Consider the following 22,411-nt stretch of genomic DNA (forward strand, 5'->3'; position numbering starts at 1 on the left):
GTCTTTCAAAGAAAGTTGGTCCAGGGCCTCACAGACTATTCCACCACAGCAACAAAAGGGGCAAAGTGGGGTCCTGGAATCTGTGGCTCTGTGCCTCTGGACCTAGCTGAATTGTGAAGGCATCTTCTTGATCATACACCACCTTGCATGATATTTAAACGCCAGGTTGGCCAAACTTAGCTGGTGAAGAAAGGTGCATCGTGAATGGCATCAGCATCTAAGGTGGCACAAGACTTCTTACAACAGCGGGAAGTGCACTGGCTCAATCTCTTCACCACTGCAGAGAACGCACACAAGCCCTTTTGTGCATTGTAATTTCTGAGACGGCTATCTCAGAGATCCACTCCACCTAGAGTGAAGCACAGGACTCCTGTATGACTTTCAGCTATTGCTTCTTGTGAGAAGTTCTGAATAATTTGAAGAACGACCAGGCCCAAATAATCCTGGTGGTTCCTGACTAGGCTAGAAAAGTGCAATATCAAACATTTACGGGCATGACCATCTGTACTGCAATCATGCTGCCACTTTGGCAAGATCTTCTACCGCAGCAGCAAGACATGGTCTTCCATCCGGCCTTGTGCAATCAACACCTCCATTCATGAGACTGAGAGACAGTAGTTAACTACTTTCAATAACCCCCTCCCGAACTAGTGAATCTCATCTTGGCAGCTAGGAGTCCTATTTATATATAACAAGTTAGGGGCTTGGTGCATTGCACTTACTGGCCACACTACCGCAATTCTTACAATTATCAAAACCCTCCCATCCTAGATCATCTTCAAACACTCTCGTCATTCTCCACTTAACCTTCTGAGGAGTCACTTTATTGTGTACATGGTTCCCTATGACCAACAGCCAAACATGCAATCATTTCTCCCCAGTTTTCCACGTCAATCACCACCCCTTCATCCATCCTCACATCCTGTAGTCGGCAGCGGGCATTGAAAATGGTTATTTGGCAGCTCTTTTTGCTTTTTCGTGTTTTCTAGGTCAGCCATCTTCATCCAAATCACCAGTTGTAATGCACTTTAAGGGACTGGTTCACCTGATTGCCTCAAACCTTTTGTGATGCCGCAGTGGGACCTGAAGTGGTTCCTCACATTCCCGATATGCATTCCCTGTGAAACACTACACAGATGCCCACTACATCTGTTGATCCTGAAGACAGTTTTCCTGATTTGAATCACATCCACTAGTCATGCGAGTGAGCTTCAAGCTCTCTCAGTTCAGCTACCCAACACAACTTTCTTTTGATGCAAACTGGTGCTAAATACCAAAGCGGCCTTTCTTCCGAAGGTTGTAACATTTCTTCACGTAGGACAATCTATCATTGTTTTGGTGTTGCTTTCTCCACCTCATCAGTGAGAGAAGAGATACGATGTTCCGATCCAAAAGGAGCGCTTAGCTGTTACATAGATTGCATCAAAGGCCACCAAGGGGACAATCAACTCTTTGTAAAGCGGTGCAGAAACAGACCTTATTCAGATAGATGGCCCTCTGTATTGTAATCTGCTACATGATAGCAGAGAAGCAGCCTCTGAATGGTTTGAGGGACCACTCAACCAGAGCCATGGCTGCTACCCCCGCAGTTGTCTGTAGTGTGCCAGTCCTGGGTATCTGTCAGGTCGCAACATCTATACACAATCTATACACAAGTTCACCCAGCACTACTACTTTCACAGCCAGGTCCGATGGGAAGAACACTCTGACAATTCAGTCCAGTGGTACTTTTTAGGTCTCGCTAGACGTAAGCAAAAGCGAAGCTTTTGCTGTCTATGCGAGACAACTTATGTAGTTACTTTCAGGGGAATGAGGACAGCAAAGTGGCACGCGCATTTTCAGGCCGAGACACGACCTCGTGAGCGCGCACGCCCAGCCCGGCGCCGTGCACGTCCCCTGCCACAGACACACACATGCACACGCAGGCACACACACATACAGAGACACCCCGGCCCCCTGCCGCCACCGCCGCATACATACAAGCCCCCCGCCCCGCATACATACAAGCCCCCCCCGCCGCCACCGCTGCCGCCGCATACATAGAAGCCCCCCCCGCCGCATACATACAAGCCGACGCCGCCGCCCCCGCCTACATTGAAGCGCCCCCCCAGCCCCACTTACCGCTATTATGCTTTATTCCTCTCATTTTACAGTGTGCTGCTCTCAGTCGCAAAGAGGTCCATCATTTATTTCGACCGCCCTTTCTCCGCCGCTCGCCATGAACACCTCCCACTTCCGGTCCTGCCCTCTCTCCCCCGCCTTTCCTTGTCTCTGTGTGTATGTTAAACTCCCAAGTGAAATCGACAAAGACCTCGCCATACCCTGCATTAAAGCACCTGTGCCCAACAATTTTTAAGCTCTAGGAGTCCGTTTTAAGTCTCAGAAGTTTAAAAGTTACGCAGATGTGTATGTACCTCACAATACAGCTGATAGGCCGCAATGGCGTCGTCAAAACCAAAGTAAATACTTCTAATACAACAGCATTTATTTTTGTTGATAACCTCGTACGCAGTGGCCTCGCTCGACCCCCGAATGCATCTAAAATTGAGAAGATGGAGTGAAAGCAGCGTCCCGTGGAGACCAGGTATTTGTTACACTAAGGCAACACTTCTAGTTGAAAGAGATAACGCATTGTCCCGTCCAGCTGAAGGAACGTCCCGCACTCTCAAGCTGATTTTCAATTTGACATTGAGCGAGGCCAAGTGGCTGAAGCGCGTTTGTTGGTGTTGCAAGAAATCAGCTTGAGAGAGCGCGACGCGATGTTTCTTTAAAGGTGTTTGAGTATATACACGAGTCCATCTTCGTGGTCACGGCCCCCACTACACTGAAAGCGGTGGTTCCTGACGGGAACAGTGAAACAAAATATATAATTGTTTTTACAATATTGATATTTTAGTGCCCAGTGGGAAATTCCCATGTTTTCTAAGCTGTTAAAAGCAGACTTTTGGGCCTCTTCGCCTCAAACGGTTCTGCACGGATTTTCGGGAACAAGCGCTATATACACAAATGTGTACATACTATTCTGTATTGCACGTTTTATTTAACAGGCTTGCGATGGAGAACAAAATCATATAGCGCTATGAAAAATAAAAATATGCACGCGAGGGCAGCACAACACTGCTTCCTGCAGGGCTTTGAGACTGGGGAGAACTTGCTAAATTCAGTAGCATTATTTATAGTAGTATTTTCACATGTGCATCCCACCGCATACTGCAGCGTATTGGGAGGAAGAAAGAGAGTGCTACATTTTTAAGTGACATATAGGACATTTGGGTAACTTGTGTATCGCGTCTTACTGCGGCGCCTTAAGACTCGAAGAGCTTGCTGCAGAAATCTGTATATGCTGGAGTACATACATTCTAACACAGGGAAAATAGCTCAGGGGGGAAATGCGCCTGCTACAAGGATCGGTGTGTAAAAACTGCATGTCTCTGGTTCCAGTTCAACCAGGGCTTGCTGTCGTCCTTTCAAAGAAGCAGAAAGAGAACAGTTGAAAGACTTTCCTTTTTTTAAAGACATTTTAATTGATTTCCATTCTTCCTATCCGCTCTTCTTAGACTGAGACTCCACTGTTGAACCCTGTAAGGAGCCATGACACCATACATATTTATCGCTGGTGTAATTGTTAATTCTGTTGCTGTGTGGTATAGTGCTTCTTCTGTCATAAAGTGCTCTAATCCCTCCCGCAATGCCCACGCTATGCAAACCTCATGGATACAGGAATAATATATGAATAAATGCATACATACATAATGAGTAGTAATTACTAGTACCTGTTTCTAGACACCAAGGGGATACAAGGGGGTCATCCTAACAAAGCATTAGTGGGGCAGCTAGCAGCAACCCCCATCACCGGACCCCACCCCTGACTGGAATTGGTGGTCTGGCTGCATGAAATACTCTGTCTCTCTCGTGTCACATCAACAGTTGGCTTGCAGGAGCGGGACGGCGAAGACCCAAAACAAGCATTTGCAATATAATAGGTCTGGCATTTACGCAAAGTTTAAGCTATTGCCATTGTAAATAACAATGTCTTTTATTTATGTTTTAAACGCCAAAATATAAATAAAAGGCATTGTCATTTACAATGCCAATAGCTCAAACTCACGTAAATGCGAGACCTATTGCATTGCAAATGCTTGTTGGTTGGAGCCGTTTCACAGACCCACCATCTTGGCAGGTACTGCTTTGGTATCTATTCACATGGTGAGGATTCTGCAGCTACAAATATTCATCAGAAGAACAAGTTACTAACCTTTGGCAATGCTCTTTCTGGGGCATACTCTAACTGCAGATTCTTCAGTGTCCTTTCACTGCTGGGATGTTTTCCATCCTGAAGCACTTAAAAGCAATACTAATCAGGGAAACCACTTATTAAGTACATGTTAAATGGTGCAATAGCAACCAGTGAAACCACTTATAAAACACTAATTCAATGGTATTTGTCCTCCAAGAAACTCTACTTCATACACCCGCTCTGCTTCAGTTGATAGCTGAACTTAAACAAAGAATTCAGGAGGGTTCTTTCCAGCATCCCACCTAAATATGGACTTTCATGTGCTTAACCCTTGATTAATTAATTTCACAATGTTGAAGTCTGGAAGCACCTAGCTAGGACAAAACTAAAACTGGCATCCGAAGTAGGCAAGCAGGGAAAGGATTTCCTTTCCGAAACATGAACTGAATCTCACTTCACAGAAAGAAAAATTGCTCAAGTATAGTCAATTAAATATTGACAAAATACTATGGACATACAAGCATTTTGGCAGATGAGCAGGAATATGCAGAAAAAAAGCTACATTAGCATGAACACATTGTTTGCTGAACACATATGACATTTACTTTACTATCCAAGTGCATTCTGCTAACAGCTGCCCCATCTTGCCACACCTGCTCTCTAACCAGCAATCCACCATCTTTACTCCCCAGGTTTAAAAACAGATTTGAGTGCATATATCGGAACCATTACCTCGTAACAGTACTGCTGAACCTTGTGCAGAACTTTGTTGAGGTCCTTGTTCAACTGTTCAAGATCCAGAACAATAGTTGCATAACGCCTCTGATATTCAATGCTGATGGGTATGGAATACGATTTCTACAAAAAAACAAGACACATTGTCACATTAAGCACTGAACTGTTTTTGATAGCAGGCTACTTTTAGAGTGAAGTTACAAATGTAAGTTCTCATTTCACAACTTTCACACCCAAGCTCCTTAAACCATGTGCCATTAGTTGACAGCCTACATAGCTTGAATCAGAGTAATGTAGAATCAACTATACGAGGTACATGTTTACTAAAGTACCACATCGTAAGACATAAAGCTATTACAGGTCACATTGGATTCAATAAGCGTGGGAGGAGGAGTTCCTCTACAAGGCACTGATCCGTAAGGTGGATTAAAATGACGGTGAAGGGTGCTTTAACCAGTGGAGTAATAAAGGTCCCCAAGCTCCAGGGGGCCCCCTTCAGCACAGTGCCCTGGCGTGACCGGCCTGACTGAGTCCAGAAGGGGGGAGTGTGTGTGTGTGGGTGGGGGGGGGGGGGGACATGTTTGCAAGCCCCTCCCCCCTCAAGTTTTGTTACGATAGTGACCTTAACCCCTAGAATGTCCAGCCTCATGCTCCGTTTGCTGCAACAGGGTTGCAGGCGTGTATAATCAATCAAGTGTCTTGTAAAGCGGAACTAATTCTCCCATTAGGGTCTCAAAGCGCTGAGTGGGGGAGTGAGGGGGAGTGGTGGCTGCGGTTCAGTCGAACAGCCAGATCTTGCCTGAGGTGTAAAGGGAAGGAGTTCCAGATCTTCACAGCAGGGTAAGAGAAGGATCTTCCTCCAACAATGGTTCTGCAGATCCGTGGGATGGTGGCCAGGGCCAGTTGGGCAGTGCGGAGATGTCTAGCGGGAGTGTAGAAGGAGAGGCAGTGGTTGAGGTATGCAAGTCTGGCGCTCTGGAGTGCTTTGTAGGCATGCGCGGGGAGCTTGAAGGTAATTCTTTTGCTGATAGGAAGATAGTGAAGGTCTTTCAGGTGGCCGGTGATGTGGCTGCAGCGTGGGATGTTCAGGATGTTTCTGGCAGAGGCGTTCTGCAGTTTCTTTAAGAGTTTCTGGGTGGTGCCAGTGTAGTGCGCAATGCTGTAGTCAAGTCAGCTGCGGACGAGCACATGAATGACGGTTTTTCTGGAGTCTGTATGGATCCAGTTGAAAATCTTACGATGAAGGTGGAGTGTGGAAGCAGGAGGACGAGAAAGTGTTGATTGGGCATTTCATTAAAAGCAAGGAGTCCGTAATAATACAGAGGTTTTGTGCGTGGTCCATAGGGGTGGGGGTAAGGATTCTGAGTGCTGCAGCCAACCAGGAGACGATCCCAGGTGGAGCCCAAGATGAGTACCTCCCTCTTGTACCAGTTATGCTAGAGGCAGCTGTCCTTCATCCAGGTGGCGACTGCCTTCATCCTGTTGTGCAAGTAGCTCTAGGGCGGCTGTGGGTTTGTCTGTGAGAATCAGCAATAAGGTCACATCAGGGAGCAGCTCATACGTGCTACAAACCATTCTTTTTAATTCAGTTTATGATCAGGTTTGAGCCAGTTAAGTTGGGTTAAATATACGGCTCCAGGCGTAGATAGACGCAAAGGACGCAGTACATACAAAGTATTCTCATTAGAGAGTGAGAAGGGAGGAGCAGGGGGGTGGGGGAGAGTAGTGAGATAGGGATGAAAGAGAAAGGTGATGGAGGCAATTCGAGAGACAGAGGTAAAGGGAGAGAGGTGTGTGGAATCTGCATGCCACTCACAGGTTTCCTTAGAGTAGAGATTGCTTCTGACAGGAGACACTGGGTTTACTCATCTGTAGGGTATTTGATCTTTTTTGATCTTAAATAATAATAAATAATGTTACCATCTACAGTATTAAGACCCATCTTTAAACTTGGGTTTAGTGCTAGGATTAACATTAGGGCACGGTTATGTTTAGGGGGCAGCAATATATTAGGGTGATGGCTAGCGTTAGTTTTGCATTTGTCTTTGGGTCAGGGCATAGGGCCAGGGTGAATAGGTCTTTTGATTTTACTAAAATATGTATGGTATACTAAGATATAGGGGCTTTCAGCTACCTCTCAATCCATTGGTCTGTTGTGTCAGTCACATTTTGCTTCCATCAAGTACAGCACACAGAATGGAGCAGTAGTTCAGCCAACTTTAGCTACTGAATAACTTCACTATGAGTGACTTCATTTTGCTCTCTCACAAGAACACACCAGCTAGTTCCCTTCAATGGCAATGTTTTTGTTTTTACTTTATAATTACTTTGGTGTTGCCTTTATGTTTAGAACCTGATGAAGAACACTTCTGATGCACATTCTATCTCATGCCAATACTGTTGTAAATTCCTTTTGGAGTCTTTTGCTTTTCTGATATCTGCTATTTCACAGAATACCAGAGCAGACTGTGTCCATCTGAAACAGTTCTGTATTAAGTAAGTTTGTTTCCGTCTTTCCATGCTTCCCTCCATCCATGGAGAACCTCTTGATGCGTTTTACAAGTTGTTTTATTAGCAGATGTGGCTAGATGCAGGAATTTTTTACCGCTCAACTACGATACTTTTTTTTTGGTTATAAACTTTTATTCGTCATCAATTCACACACACAGCTTTCCGCCTACAACCCTGGGGCCGGCAGCAAACTAGGACTATGGCAGTACAGTAATCAAGACCAATGCATATAAAATGGAGAAAGAAAGGAAAAAGTAAAAAACACTTCACCATCTTCCTAGGATCTAGTTGGCCAAGATTCAACAGTACAGCGTGGATAGTGTTGCGTGTATGCCTACTCCCAGAGTCCCCGTCCCTCAGTCCTCGGTGAGGGTGATTTTGGCGGCTACCAGTAGAATGTAGGTATTAACGTGATGTATGTGCGTCCGACAACGAGATCAAGGACCAACCGCCCTGACACAACTAACCCAATAACCCCCCCCCTCCCTTGACTGCCGTGTGCTTACATTATTGTGTCACTGTCTTCCCCCGCCCACGTCGACATTGTCCTGCATCCTCCCCGCCCACTCATGCCCCCCCCCCCTGTCCTCCCGTCCTGAGTGTCTCCCTGTGTTGGCAGTCTATATGTCTGTGTCTTCTAGCTGTCCTACCTACCCGGGTGTCCCATCCACTTGCCCTCTCAGGTGACCAATGATGTTATCTAATCCTCCTGGTCCCCCTCTCCCTCCCGTTGTCCCTCTGTCTCCTCCTGATCCTCCTCCGCGGTGTTTCTTTTGGAATTGTAGGTCAGATACAGGTCCCAAAATTTTTTAGGCCTACTAACAGGGGGTAAGAGTTCACTATATAGCTGTGATTGTGTACAACTGTACAGCATGTCCCTGTCCCACCTTCGTTTAGTTGGAAGCGGGCCTCACATCCAACACTGCGCCACCGCTCGTCGAGCCATAATTAACCCTATGCCAGCCAAGCGACGTGTCGCCGGAGGTAGAACTCTGGTGTGTCCCAACAATGCCAGCGCCGGATCTACTGGAAGCTCAATCTCGAGTATACGACCCAGCTCTTGAAAAACTTCCTCCCAGAAGTTGTTAATTCCCGGGCAGGACCACGCCATGTGTAGGAAGTCCGCCACTGGTGCGTGGCAGCGTTCACATTCGGGCGTCTGTCGGAGCCCGTATCTGTGCAAGCGTTCTGGAGTGTAATACACTCTCTGTAGAAACAGACTGGATTAACCTGTGCCTGGCATTCAGCGACACACTTTTCGTATTTTGGAAGCAATACTTACACATTGCGTCACTTATCTCCGACTGTAGGTCTCGTTGCCACGCCAGTCGGGCCTTCGAGGGTGCCCGTTCTCGGTGACACTGCCCCATCTTGTATATTCGTGCTATCAATTTGCAGGACGATTGCATTTTTATGACGTACGTCAGCTCTGGCAGTTCGGGGGGGTTCTTCCATGTCTGGGCCCAGCAGTTCCTGAAGCGCCGCGCGGACCCTGTGCAAGTGAAAACGGTGCAGTAACGTTGATGGGATCTGGGAGGAAGCGACCTGGTCCCAGGAAACCACCCTCCCGTCCCTGAACAAGTCCCCCACTTTGAGTATGCCCAGTTGACTGAGGGCACATGTGACTCCCTTTTCCCGCAGCGGTGGCAGCAACACGGCCCATGCTATCGGAACCAGGGGAGAATACAGCAGTGAGCAGTCATGGCTCTTGGCCAAGGAGTGCCATGCGTGATTCGTCGTCTTGATCGAGTCTAGAGTTCCTACCCGTCGCGTGGCCGGTTCGAATATAGTAGCCGCTGGCGGGAGGGGTTTCGTGAATAGTGTCTCTAGAATCACGTGGGGGATATTACGATCCCCGTGTATCCAGGTATGCAAGTGTGCGGCCTGCGCGACCCTATAGTACTGTTCTAAATCCGGGGCCCCTAGTCCGCCTTGGTCGTATGGGAGGGTCAGGACTTGCCATTTTACCCTAGGTTGCTTTCCTCCCCATGCCAACCGCGTGAGGGTTTGAGTCAGCGTTCTGAAGAAGGCCTTAGAGAGGATCACCGGTAGATTGTTGAAGAAGAACAAGAACCTCGGGAGTACCAACATTTTCATGAGCGCGATACGGCCCACAAGGGACAGCGGCAACCTACACCATCTGTCAACATCCTCAGTTAACTTTGTGTAAGCAACACCATAATTTTCCCTAACTAACACATCCGGGTCTGTATGTAGTTGTATGCCTAAGTACCTAACTGGGTCGTCTGACCACTGCAATGGGTAATCCATGACAAATTTACTCGTCACCGGAGTCAGTGGGAACGCCACCGATTTGGTCCAGTTTACCTTGAGGCCGGATAGGGCGCCGAACTGCACCACTTCCCTGAGCACTGGGGAGAGGTTGAGCTCTGGGTCTCTGACGTACAAAAGCATGTTGTCAGCGTACGTGGAGATTCTGTAGGTGGGGAAATTAATGCCCTCATGACTGTGGTATTCTCGGAGTGCACACGCTAGAGGCTCCGCCACTAGGGCGTATAGCAATGGGGAGAGGGGGCAGCCCTGTCTAGTACCCCTGCCTATTCCGAACGCCTCCGTGACTGTATCGCCAATTCGCAGTCTGGCCGATGGTTTATAATACAAAGCGCCTATCATTTGTAGGAAGGGTTCGCCCAGCCCCAACTTCCTAAGCACTCTGGACATGAATGGCCATTCTATGGAGTCAAAGGCTTTCTCCATATCGAGAAATACTGCCAGTGCCTTATTCTCCGGCTTCACATGCTGCATCGTCCCCAGGACCGTGCGTATATTGTACGTAAGGTTCCTAGAAGGAATAAAACCTGCCTGTTCTGGGGCTACGAGCTCCGGGGCGAGGAGTGCGAGTCGCGTCGCCAGAACCTTGGCATACAGCTTAGCGTCGACATTGATCAGGGATAGGGGTCTATATGAGCCACACTCAGTGTCGGGCTTCCCCGGCTTAAGGATCGTTATGATGAGTGCATCTCGCATAGTCGGGGGCATGGAGCCTTCCATGCATATATTGTCAAATAACGCTGAGAGGTAGGGGACCAGCTGATCTTTAAAGGACTTGTAGAAGCCGACAGTTAATCCATCTGCGCCTGGAGCGCTACCGGACCGCATGCTATCTAGCGCCTCTGCTATTTCCTCCCTTTGGATGGGCATCATAAGGAATTCTCTCTGCGAGTTGGAAAGCTGCGGCATCTTAATATAACTCAGGTAGTCGTCGATTGCCCCTTCCATTCCCGCTGACTTTGATTCGTATAAAGTAGAATAGTACCGCCTAAATTCCCCTACAATCTGTTCTTCATCCGTGAGGGTCTCCCCCGTGCTCGAGATCAGCTCACCAATAAGTAGCGGACGTCGTTCATGCCAAATCATCTTAGCCAAGAGGGAGCCCGGTCTTTCACCCTCTCCATAAGTGCGGGCCGTAGCATATTTACCCATGTGTTGCACCTCCCTGTCTGCCTCTGTGTTATATTCTGTCAGTAATTGTTTAATTTGGTCCGAGGCGTCCCCCTCGGGGTCCTCCCGTTGCCTCGCCTCCAGATCTGTTAGCTGGTTTTCCAGGTATTTAAGTCTCTGCCTGACGGACTTCAGGACACTGGAGTGTTTGGCCATGGCTATCCCGCGAATGTAGACCTTAAAGGTCTCCCATAGCGTCTGGAAACTGTCCACAGAGCCCGTATTGGTCTCAAAAAAGGTTTCGATTTCATTCGCGATTTCCCCTCTGAACACCTCGTCCATTAACGAATACGGAGGGAAGCGCCACGTAAAGGGGGGGATCCCGCGCACCGGCGTCTCCAGGATCAGAAGGAGAGGAGAGTGGTCAGACAGAGTGCGCGGCTGTATTTGACAGTCCCTCAAACTATTGGTGAGTTGGTGTGATGCAAGCCAGTAATCTATTCTGGTGTGTAGAGCGTGATAAGCTGAGTAATGAGTGTATCCCCCTTTGGTGTGATGACCGCTGCGCCACACATCCAGTAGTTCCAAGTGCACTAGTTCAGTCAGAAGCGCCGTGGCAGCCGCCGATGGGCTCCTGTGAGGTCCCGCAGACCTTTCCAGGACTGGGTCCAGGACCAAGTTGAAGTCCCCTCCCCAGAGCATACTCGTGTAATCATACAACTTGCATCTCCGGGCTAACTCCGTATAAAAATCAGGTGAATCGTAGTTAGGCCCATATACATTCACAAGCAACAGGTCATGCCCCTGTCCCCTGCATCTACTGATGACGAACCTCCCCTCTGGGTCAGTCTCTAGAGACGTCAATGTGAGTTTGGAGCGTGGGTTTACCCATGTGAGTGTCCCCCTCGAGTGAGTGGTGAATCCCGCTGCTACACTGCATCCCGTCAACCCTTTGTGTAATAACATCCTGCTGTTGAGCGGTAAATGTGTCTCTTGCAGGAGAGCGAGGTCTATGTGATGCCTACGCAGGTAACTAAGTACCTTACGCAGCTTCCTGAAGTCATTTAGGCCCCTGACATTCCATGTCAGTGCCCGTAGGTGAGTCCGTGCAGGGCCTGTCTGTGCTGTAATGGTATCAGCCTCAGCCATGTTTGGTAGTGTGCGTGAGAAGACTACTGTGCAAAGGTTCCCAGCGCCCCAGCAGAGCAAAGATTGGCAGTCGGCGTAGCGTGACAATGGCGATCCCGTATCTAGCGGAACTCGCCCAAATTTCAGCTTCCAGCACCTCGGCAGTCAAACAGAACAACAACTGGCATCCAAATACAAACCCCAACATTCCCCCCGCCACCCACAGCAGACCCACCCCAAATTGGCCTTGCAGTTTCCCATCCCACCCATCCCTCCCCAGCAACAAGTTAAACAATCCCGTGTGCATAACGCGCAGAGGCGAAGGTAGCCAGCCGGTTCGTCCCAAGCGTCCAACTGTCGACTCTGGTGCCCGGCCCCCTTCCCTCCGCCCTGCACCATCTGCAATGTTTAAATGCACCAACCCGAATTTCAGTGTGGGTAATTCCCCCTCGGTCATCGTATTGACCCACCTGCCCTTGCATCTCCATATTCAACCCCCGCACCCCGCCAGCGTCCCCCCCATCTGAGACACCCCCAGACCATGGGACCAGAGTTCACCACAGCGTTTAGTCCATTCTTATTCCCAATCCCTGGCCCCACTTATCTGTCTCAGCGCCTCAGTGAGTCTCTCATCCGGGGTAACAACCCGCCGTGTTCTAGGATAATAGGAGTGTCTCTTACGGGTCCACTGCGCTCCAGGCATCGCATTCTCAGATCACTCCTGCTCATCAAGGCGGCTTGGTTCCACTTCCTGCCGGTGCTCGGCTTGTCCGACCGTTTTTTCCCTTGCCCACGTTTTCAAGGCTTTCTGCAACTCCGCTGGGTCCGTGAAGATATGCGAGTGGCCTTGTCTGTTCACGCGCAATTTGGCTGGATATAACATTGCGTAGTCGAGGCCCATTTCCCTAAGACGTTTCTTGTGTGGAGCGAAATGTTTGCGTGCTTCCTGCACCCTCGCTGTAAAGTCCGGGAATATTGAAATCGCCGACCCCTCGAATTGCAGGTCCCCTTTCGTTCTTGCCAGCCTCAGCGCCGTGTCTCTGTCTCTATAATTCAATAGTTTCGCTATGACTGGGCGTGGCGGGAGGCCCGGATTGGGCTTTGGGCCTAGTGTTCGGTGCGCTCGTTCTACGACAAACATAGTTGAGAACACTCCTTCACCCAAGAGCGTGATGAGCATACGTTCTATGAATAATTCCATTTTCCCGGTCTGGGCGGTCTCCGGCAGGCCAGTGATGCGGAGGTTGCAGCGCCGTGACCGCGCCTCCAAATCTTCCGTCTTGTCCTGCAATGTCCTTATGAGTGCTTCCGCCCTCTGTCTCGCCGTGTCCTGATCTGTTTGGGCCTCCTCCACTTCGGTATTTCGCCGTTCGGCCATATCGTGCCTTTCCGCGTGTTTGTCCAGACGCTCCGCCATGCGGTCCATTCTGTAGGACATGGCGTCCATCTTGGATCCCAGCGTCGCTATATTTGTTTGGATGTTTTGCTCCATGGAGCGGAGCATTGTTTTAATGTCCGCGTTGTCGTCCTGCGGGGTCGCCGTATGCACCTCTTCGTCTCGCTGTGTCGGGGTGCTTTGCACTGGAGCGCGCCTCTGCGAGAAGGGGAGCTTACTCTGAGTCTTGTCCCCTTTCCCCATGGTCAGCAGCGTCGTGTCGATTTTGATAGTCCTAACGGAATCCGCTGTGGCGCAACCAGCTGGCCCAGCGCGTCTCTCAGTGCCCAATATGCGCTGTATCAGGGGCCTGCGCACTATCTACACACCCTGTCCCCCCGCTGAAGGGGCCGGAAGGTAGCGAGTGATACTGGTCGCCCCCACAATGGAGGGATATCGTGCCTCCGTGAGCAGGGAGCGGGTGTACAGTACCTTCTGGGCGGCCGCAGGCGTCAGGATGGGCAAGCCAGGCTCCGCGTCGGGTAGGTGCAAGAGCCGCCACCCACCGATTCACCAGTGTCCCAGGCGGAGGAGGTCCCAAAACTATATTGCGGTGGATATGGCGGGCAGGCAGGAGAAGGGCAGATTCAGGGTCGCCTGCTGCTGTTTTCCTATCTTGTAGTGCGTTCCCCGCAGCATGCGACGCAGCCGTCGCCTCCCCCGCTCTTCTTGCTGGCCGCAGTGCAAAGGTGCCGCCGGGCTCCCTCCGTTCCGCCGAGCCGGCTCACCTGCACTCTCCAGCCGCCACAGCCGCAGAGGTCCGGGGTGTTCGTTGTCCCCGGGCGGCTTTCTCTATCGTCCGCCCGGTCCGCAAACGCCGTCTGCAGCAGTGTGACCCGCCTGGGGGGCGCACTCGTTGTCTGCCGCCGCACGTCGCTGCACGCACTGCGGGTGCCCGGCTCACTAGAGGCCGCGGTCTGCGGCCTGCACCACGCTCTGGAGATCAAGCCGATTTCTGCCGTTGTGGCCGGCGGAACCGCACCCCGAGCAGATCCCCCTGATCCGCAGCTGTTCCGCCAGACGTGAGGGTGTCGGGGGGGAGTGAGAAGGTAGTTTGGTGCAGGATTGTTGTAGGATCTCTGATGGTGCCGGCGGAGCCCGGGAACTATGCGGCCATTTTCTGCGCTCGCTAGCTCCGCCTCTCTCAACTACGATACTTCTTGAGAGGTGGGCATCTAACCTTGTTTTTTATCGTTTCTAATGTGAATATTTAAAGATATTTTTGGGCTTGTGGTATGAAACTGTTGGATCTGCAAACAAGTTTATACTATTTGTAAACATTTTATTTTTGCATTTTGTTAAAAATGTAAAGTTCTGCTTTGCTTTCTATTGTCATGTTTTTCTTTGTAAAATGTAATTTATTGCTACAATAACCAGAATACATTTCATTCTGATTCAGTCGGATGACAGAATGGAGAAGCAGCAAACTTCCCTTTTCATTTTAGTCCTTTAATTTCATCAAGGTTGCTAGCTTTGTATGTTGCTATCGGTTCAGAAATAAGAATAATGAAATATAGGAATGCCTCCATCCTCTGATGGCTTTCACTCAGTTGCTGGCCCGCCAATATATATATATATATATGTATATATTTTTTTAAAGTTTCATAAACCTTTATTAGTTGTATAAAACATTGGGTACAGCTTTTTGCCTACCACCGTATATTGGCCGGCAGTTCTTTTGGTGCAGTGGTCAAATAAGAAACAACATAGGCAATATATGCAGACACAGCAAGCCGCCTACAACCACTTCGGGCCGGCCGAGTTTCATGAAATAATAGTCCATCAAATATCTGTGCTGGTTGGTAGGAAACATATATAAAAGAAATAACATCGATAGAGATTCACAGTTTAAGTCACGTTGGTGCATTGAATACTCACTGAAAGTTCAGCGCCACACGATATACATTGCATCATAACAGTACATACGACCTTGTCGATCCTTGTGGAATCAAGTAAAAAGAAAAACATCAGAGAGCGTGCTTAAACCCATCTATTTCTCTCTCCTCTTTACAGTCTCAATACAGTGCTGCCTAGAAATTTCAGAAGTGATATAAGCCCACGTGTGCATCTTTGGAGGACGTCGACTCATAGTTCTCTACATACAGGTCTTCATGAATGGCTATTCTCCTGGGGTCTTGTCAGTAAATAGGACGTTAGCGGCGACCAAATGTCTCTAGGTCGGGACGCTCTAGGCAACAACTCGGCATAAATGGCAGATTGCTCCTGGCAATAAACCATATCATTAAGCCAATCCTTAAATTTGGGCGCTCTCCCCCTGCCCCACCTACAGGCTATCCGCCTCTTGGCCATCAAAAGTGCAAGGGCTATGTATCTACGATGTGCCAGGGGTACGTTTTGAACATAACTCAATAATGCCAGCAGTGGCGTGGCCTCTATATGCGTGTTTATCATTTGATTCAAGGCTTCAAAAACAAGTCCCCAATACTCGAGTATTCCCGGACAATTCCAGGCCAAGTGCAAAAAATAAGCTTGGGGCGCATTACATCTATCACACCTGTCCGAGTCGCTAAGGTGGTGTCTATGCAGTCTAACCGGTGTATGGTACAGCCTGTGTAAATATTTGTAGTGTATAATGCGCAGCCTGCTGCTGGCCGATATTTGCTCAGTCTGCGAGCAACAGTGCTCCCACTGGTCCTCAGTCAACTCAAAACTTAATTCTTCCCCCCATTGTGTACGGGACGCCGGAGCTTCAACTTCTCGCTGTGTGTGGACTGCGCGATATATTAAGGAAACTAAGCGCTTGGGTGCTGTTTGTTGTAGGAGCAATTGTAATGGTGCAAGTATCTGAGGTTCAGATGGAAAGTCAGAATGTAAAGACCGGACCTCTTGCCTGAGCCCTATATACAGAAAAGTATCTAACGGAGTGCGCTGCACACCCTGGAATCCCGAAATTGTCCATTATCGTATAAGTCGCCCCAGTTTCTGAGTGACGTGTGTTCCTGAAATTTATGAAAAGTGTTTCCTGCAGGAGGGGCATGTTTGGATGATATGTTAGTGGTAGTAGCGGGGAATAAAGCATAGGGGCCTTCAGGAGGTGCTCAATGCGTCTCCATGCCGTAATTGTGGCATATACAGTATTCTGCGTGCGTTCCCGGGCATTCAGCACCGTATACAAGGCTCCCTCTATCGGAGTGGGGTGCACAAGCCAGTGATAGGCTGCTAACTGTGGCATATAATTGGGCTGTCGGATCCAGAAATATAAATAATGGGCCTGAGCGCTTACGTAAAAGAATTCAAAGTCTGGAATGCCAAATCCACCTGATGAGTAAGACCTAGTCAGAACATCCCACTTCAATCTAGCCTGTTTACCCCCCATACCAGTCTAATCATTTCTGTTCCGAGAGATTGAAAAAAATGTCGGCCCGGATAGTACGGAATGTTTAGAAACAAATAAAGCAATTGGGACAGTATCACCATTTTGATCAGCGACGCTCTACCTGCCATGGAGAGTGGGAGCGTTATCCACCGGTTCACCTTGTCTGCTCTGCGAGTCAGCGCCACCCCATAATTGAGTCTCATGAGTTCCTCCTTATTTGTAGTAATGCAGATACCCAAATATCATAGCTCGTCTTCGCACCATTCCAACGGTTAGTCTAGAGGGAAACGCACAACCGAATCAGTTAACGGAAAAAGGCAGGACTTCCCCCAATTTATCTGGACACCCGACAGATGACCAAACACGATGAACTCTCGAAGGAGTGTATTTAAGTTGTTTTGGAGGTCCCACACATATAAAGTAATGTCATCGGCATACATGGAAAACCAGATTTGTCTCATGTTGCATTGCAAGGCCATGTCATTATGGTGCTGTCTCAGCCGTGCTGCTAGTGGTTCTGTCGCCAAAGCAAAAAGCAATGGGGACAGAGGGCACCCCTGTCGAGTGCCCCTAGTAATCGAAAATCTTTGAGACGCTACCATTAATAAGCACCTTTGCTCCCGGCTGATGATACAATAAGCATATCCAAGATAGGAACAGTGGCGGGAACCCCAACCGGAGCATTATTCCAAAGATGTAATTCCATTCAATAGAGACGAAAGCCTTAGTGGCATCTAAAAAAATTGCTGCCAGGGGCAATTCGGGGGAGACGCTATTCAAAATTGTAAAGAGAGTCCTCAGATTATGTGAAGTGGCTCTTCCAGGGACAAACCCGGACTGATCCAGGAGAATCAAGTGCTCCAATAACAGGCTTAGTCGGGTAGCAATGAGTTTCGCCAAGATTTTGGCATCACAGTTTAGAAGAGAGAGTGGTCGATAAGACCCGCACTGGTGAGCTGGCTTGTCAGGCTTCAAAAGTGATATACTGAGGGATTCCCTCATAGACGGGGGTTGGGAACCTACCTCTAAAGATTCCTCATAGACCTCGCGCAGTATTGGGGCCATCAAATCTACATAGGTCTTATAAAATTCTATTGGAATGCCATCCATTCCAGTGGCTTTTCCGGACTGCATACTCATTATGGCCTCACGAACTTAGTCTAATTCGAATGGAGCGCACAGGAATTTGCGGTGCACATCACTCAACCAGCCCAAATAAACATCACCAAGGTAGGCATCTAAATCTACGCCATGTCCTCCAGTAGTGGTATATAGAGCGGTGTAGTGTTTAGTAAAATCATCAAGTATGTTTGCAGTGTCCCACCAACGCGTCCCACCTCGCCTCTCCAATTCTACCACGTAGTTAGAGTAGCGTGGTTGCCTTATCGTGTCTGCCAAAGTTTTCTCTGGTCGCTCCCCCTCTCCATACCGGCGGGCCTTCCAATGTTTGCCCATGAAATGCGTTTCCCTATGTGCCTCTTCGGTGTATTCTGTAAGTTTGGTCCGAAATGCCCGCTGCGTATCCCGGTTTGGGGTGAGCATCAATTTTGCCTCCAGTGCCCTGAGCTCCCGTTCCAATGTACAGTGTGTTGATAATATCTTTGAGCACGCCCGCCCCTTTCGATATGCAAAAACCCCTCAGCGTGACCTTAAATGCCTCCCATATGATCTCAACGCTCTGTAGCGTTGCTTTGTTTCGTGCAAAAAAATCTTGAACCTCTTCGCGCAATTCCTCGCAAAAAACTGTGTCTAAGAGCATTTGTGTGTTAAGTCTCCAAGCACTGCGCGGGGGGTTGAAATCCGCAGACGAGAGTGTGAGTTTGATTGGTGCATGGTTGGAGTATGTCCTAGCTAAATGCAAAACAAATTGCAGGCCCCAGTCCCCGGGATATAATCCAGTAATCAAGAAGCACCCAGGATGCAGCATGAGCTGTAAAATGTGTACCCTCCAGTGTCTGGGGATGAATGTGTCTCCACGCATCTAGCAAGTGATGATCTACAATGATATCCTTTAGGGCGGTGCTAGCCTTAGTTCGATGATGATGGGCAGGGTGTGACCTGTCCAGAGTCGGAGCATAAGTAACATTAAAGTCTCCACCCCAGATGATGTGATTGGAGCCTATGTCTCTTATCTTCCCCCACAAGGTGGTAAACAAATCTGGGGCATCTACGTTTGGCCCATAGCAACATACCAAAGTGACTGATTCTAATCCGAGGCGTCCCCAAGCTAGACAGTATCTCCCCTGATCATCCTGGGACGTCCCAGCCAGATGGAGGGGCACCCGTCTTTTAATCAGTATGGCAGTCCCTCTGGCGTAACTTGAATATGAGGAGAAAATTCTGTGTGCAGCCCATCGAGATGCAAATGCAGCGGCCCTCTGGGGCGTGAAGTGGGTCTCTTGCAACATTGCTATATGTACTTGGTGTCTGTCTAGATAGGCCAGTACCTGTCGCTTCTTTCTTGGGTCGCCTAGCCCCCTGACATTCAGATGTATCCCTACGTGACTAGCCATATGCAACCGTTCCAAGATGGTCTACCACATCCTGTGGCGTTGTCGTCACTGACATCCTGTGAGAAACAATGTCTAGCGCGCTTTTACCCTCTGCACCAGCTGCATGCATGGTTGCTGTGTATACAGTGATCTCTAGGTCTTGTACCTCAACCTCCCTAACAGCATCCAACTCCCACTGACTCTCCTCCTCTCCCCAGCCCTCCCACTGAAGCAACCCAAACATGCCAGTATCATACTCCCACCCATCAGCCCCACCCTTCTCCCAACAAAAAACACATCACAGCCCCAACCAAACGGGAAACACCCGTTACACCGAATGGATCGCATCGCGCTGCCATTGCAACGCGACTATTACATCGCACATGGCTTTGCAACGCAAGTTATCCCGACGAATGCTGCTACATCGCATTCACATAGACATCGCTAGCCATTACATCGCTAGCGATGCCAACGTGACAACCGACGCCATGAAAAATTACTCAGCTCATGAAACACAGTATGTCAATATATAATAAATATGTCAATATATTTCAACGTGTTTTTAATAAATTGCTCAGCTCGCAGATGTCAATATATAATAAAAGCATTAAACATTAAAAATAAACGTGTATTTGTATGTGAAATGGACGCACAAGGCAAAGGGAGAGGATGTGGTCTGACGCCTAGCTCTGCCGACTTTGGTGCTGTCAACCAAGGTTCGAGCCTCCATTGCGATGCCAATGTTATTTCATAATTTATAGAATGGATTAATAATCATTAATATTTAAGGCTCACAGATGTTAATATATGCATGATGAATGAATGATGGATGGATAGAATGGATTAATAATCATTAATATTTAAGGCTCACAGATGTTAATATATGGATCATGAATGAATGATTGATGCATGAATGATGGGTGGCTGTATGGTGAATGGGTGGATTCATAAGAATGAAACATTGCAAATAAACGTGTTTTTGTACGTGAACTATATCAATAAATAATAAAAACATGGAACACATGAAACATTGCAAATAAACGTGCATGGTGGAAGGATGCATTAATGAATGATGGGTGAATGGGTGGCTGGATGGTGGATGGATAGAATGGATTAATAACCATTAATATTTAAGGCTCTCAGATGTTAATATATGGATGATGCATGAATGAATGATTGATGCATGAATGATGGGTGGCTGTATGGTGAATGGGTGGATGCATGCAGGAATGAATGATGGGTGGATTCATAAGCATGAAACATTGCAAATAAACGTGTTTTTGTATGTGAAATATGTCAATATATAATAAAAACATGGAACACATGAAACATTGCAAATAAACGTGGTTTTGTATGTGAAATATGTCAATATATAATAAAAACATGGAACACATGAAACATTGCAAATAAACGTGGTTTTGTATGTGAAATATGTCAATATATAATAAAAACATGGCACACATGAAACATTGCAAATAAACGTGGTTTTAATAAAAAAAAAACATTACATCGCTAGCGATGCCAACGTGACAACTGACGCCATGAAATATTGCTCAGCTCGCAGATGTCAATATATAATATGGAAACAAGGTAATTAATAAAAAACATGTAACAGCCACGCATATGTTAACATTACATTAATAAACATGAAACGGGTGTCAAATAAACGTGTATTTGTATGTGAAATCGACGCACAAGGCAAAGGGAGAGGATGAGGTCTGACGTCTAGCTCTGCAGACTTTGGTGCTGTCAACCAAGGTTCGAGCCTCCATTGCGATGCCAATGTTATTTCATAATGGATAGAATGGATTAATAATCATTAATATTTAAGGCTCACAGATATTAATATATGCATGGTGGATGGATGCATGAATGAATGATGGGTGCATGGATGGGTGCATGGTGGGTGGATAGATGCATGCTGGATGGATGGGTGCATGGTGGGTGGGTGGAGGGGTGGATGGATGGGTGCATGGTGGATGGATGGGTGCATTACTGGATGGATGGGTGCATGGTGGATGGGTGCATGGTGGATGGATGGGTGGATTACTGGATGGGTGGGTGTGGGTGGGTGCGTGGGTGGATGGGTGGGTGGATGGATGGGTAACTTCGTGTCATGTGTGATGCTTCAGAGTGCGCTGGACTTTGTCAAAAGCACTCAGTATGCTAGCGTTACCCCCTGACATCGGGCCACGGAGCAGCGATGAAAATTCACAATGACATTTGCAAATGTGAAACAATTTTTTCAGGAAGGATTTCATTATTGTAGTGATGGGGTCCTGAATACAAAGAAACGTATTTAATAAAGGCTGTATACACATAAGGCAAACAAACGGGACCGTACTTTTATTACACATTTACGCCAGCCACTGTATTTTTCCACCTCATGTTCTTATTTACGCTTCCAGCCCACTGCCCTTGGAATCTTATTTTCAGCTCAGTGGGGTAGTCCTCCTTTGTGAACTGTGCAGCTGCCTACCAGCGTCAGCGGTATGGATTATTGTTAGCTGAATCATTTGATCACATCCCGAGGCGTTAAATTAACTGCTCACAGAAATATTTAAGATCACTTTATAGATACGAAGGCATAATCTGACAAATAATCTCAGTCAGCATGCCTAGGCAGGAAGAAGGCCTTGGATGTTTGAAAAAGAGATTAGAGTTTCAACCCCCGCCCCCTGAGTGCACCTTCGTTTTCACACCTACAAGTTTTCACGTTATAATAGTAAGAGGTGAGCATTCGTCATCTTATCACTCACACCGCACTGATATTAAACAACACATTCTACTGCTGTATTTATTGCCAGGAATTCTTTTTAGCCGTATATTTTTGATAACAACATATATTTAATGGAAGTTATATATAACAAGTTTTAACGTAGTATGAAACATGCAGGCGATTTCAAACACCGCGTTGTTTTGCCATGCGACTTGGTGTACTGCGGGGTAATGTACGGGCCAATAGAAAGCAACGGAATCGCGTTGCAACAGATAGCGAGGTAAAAACAGACGATGTCATGGTCTGTGCGATGTAATAGATGCGGGGAAAAAGCGCGCGATCTCAATGTGCGCGATGTAACGTCATACATCCCAACCAAACATATACGGCAAAATAGCCTGGGGGAATTCCCTGT

The 22,411-nt window shown here is 47.9% G+C and overlaps 1 protein-coding gene across 2 annotated transcripts in view; it reads right to left on the reverse strand.

The window, feature by feature from the left end:
* Nucleotides 1–22,411, reverse strand: part of LIN9 (lin-9 DREAM MuvB core complex component) — a 478,167-nt gene that overhangs the window by 79,169 nt on the left and 376,587 nt on the right. For both annotated transcript variants that reach the window (XM_078647550.1, XM_078647551.1), the window contains exon 12: nucleotides 4,970–5,095. In XM_078647550.1, the coding sequence (XP_078503676.1) occupies nucleotides 4,970–5,095 (126 nt within the window). The remainder of the gene's footprint in view (nucleotides 1–4,969; nucleotides 5,096–22,411) is intronic.

This window comes from Lissotriton helveticus, chromosome 6, assembly GCF_964261635.1.
Source record: "Lissotriton helveticus chromosome 6, aLisHel1.1, whole genome shotgun sequence".
Classification (NCBI taxonomy): Eukaryota; Metazoa; Chordata; class Amphibia; order Caudata; family Salamandridae; genus Lissotriton; species Lissotriton helveticus.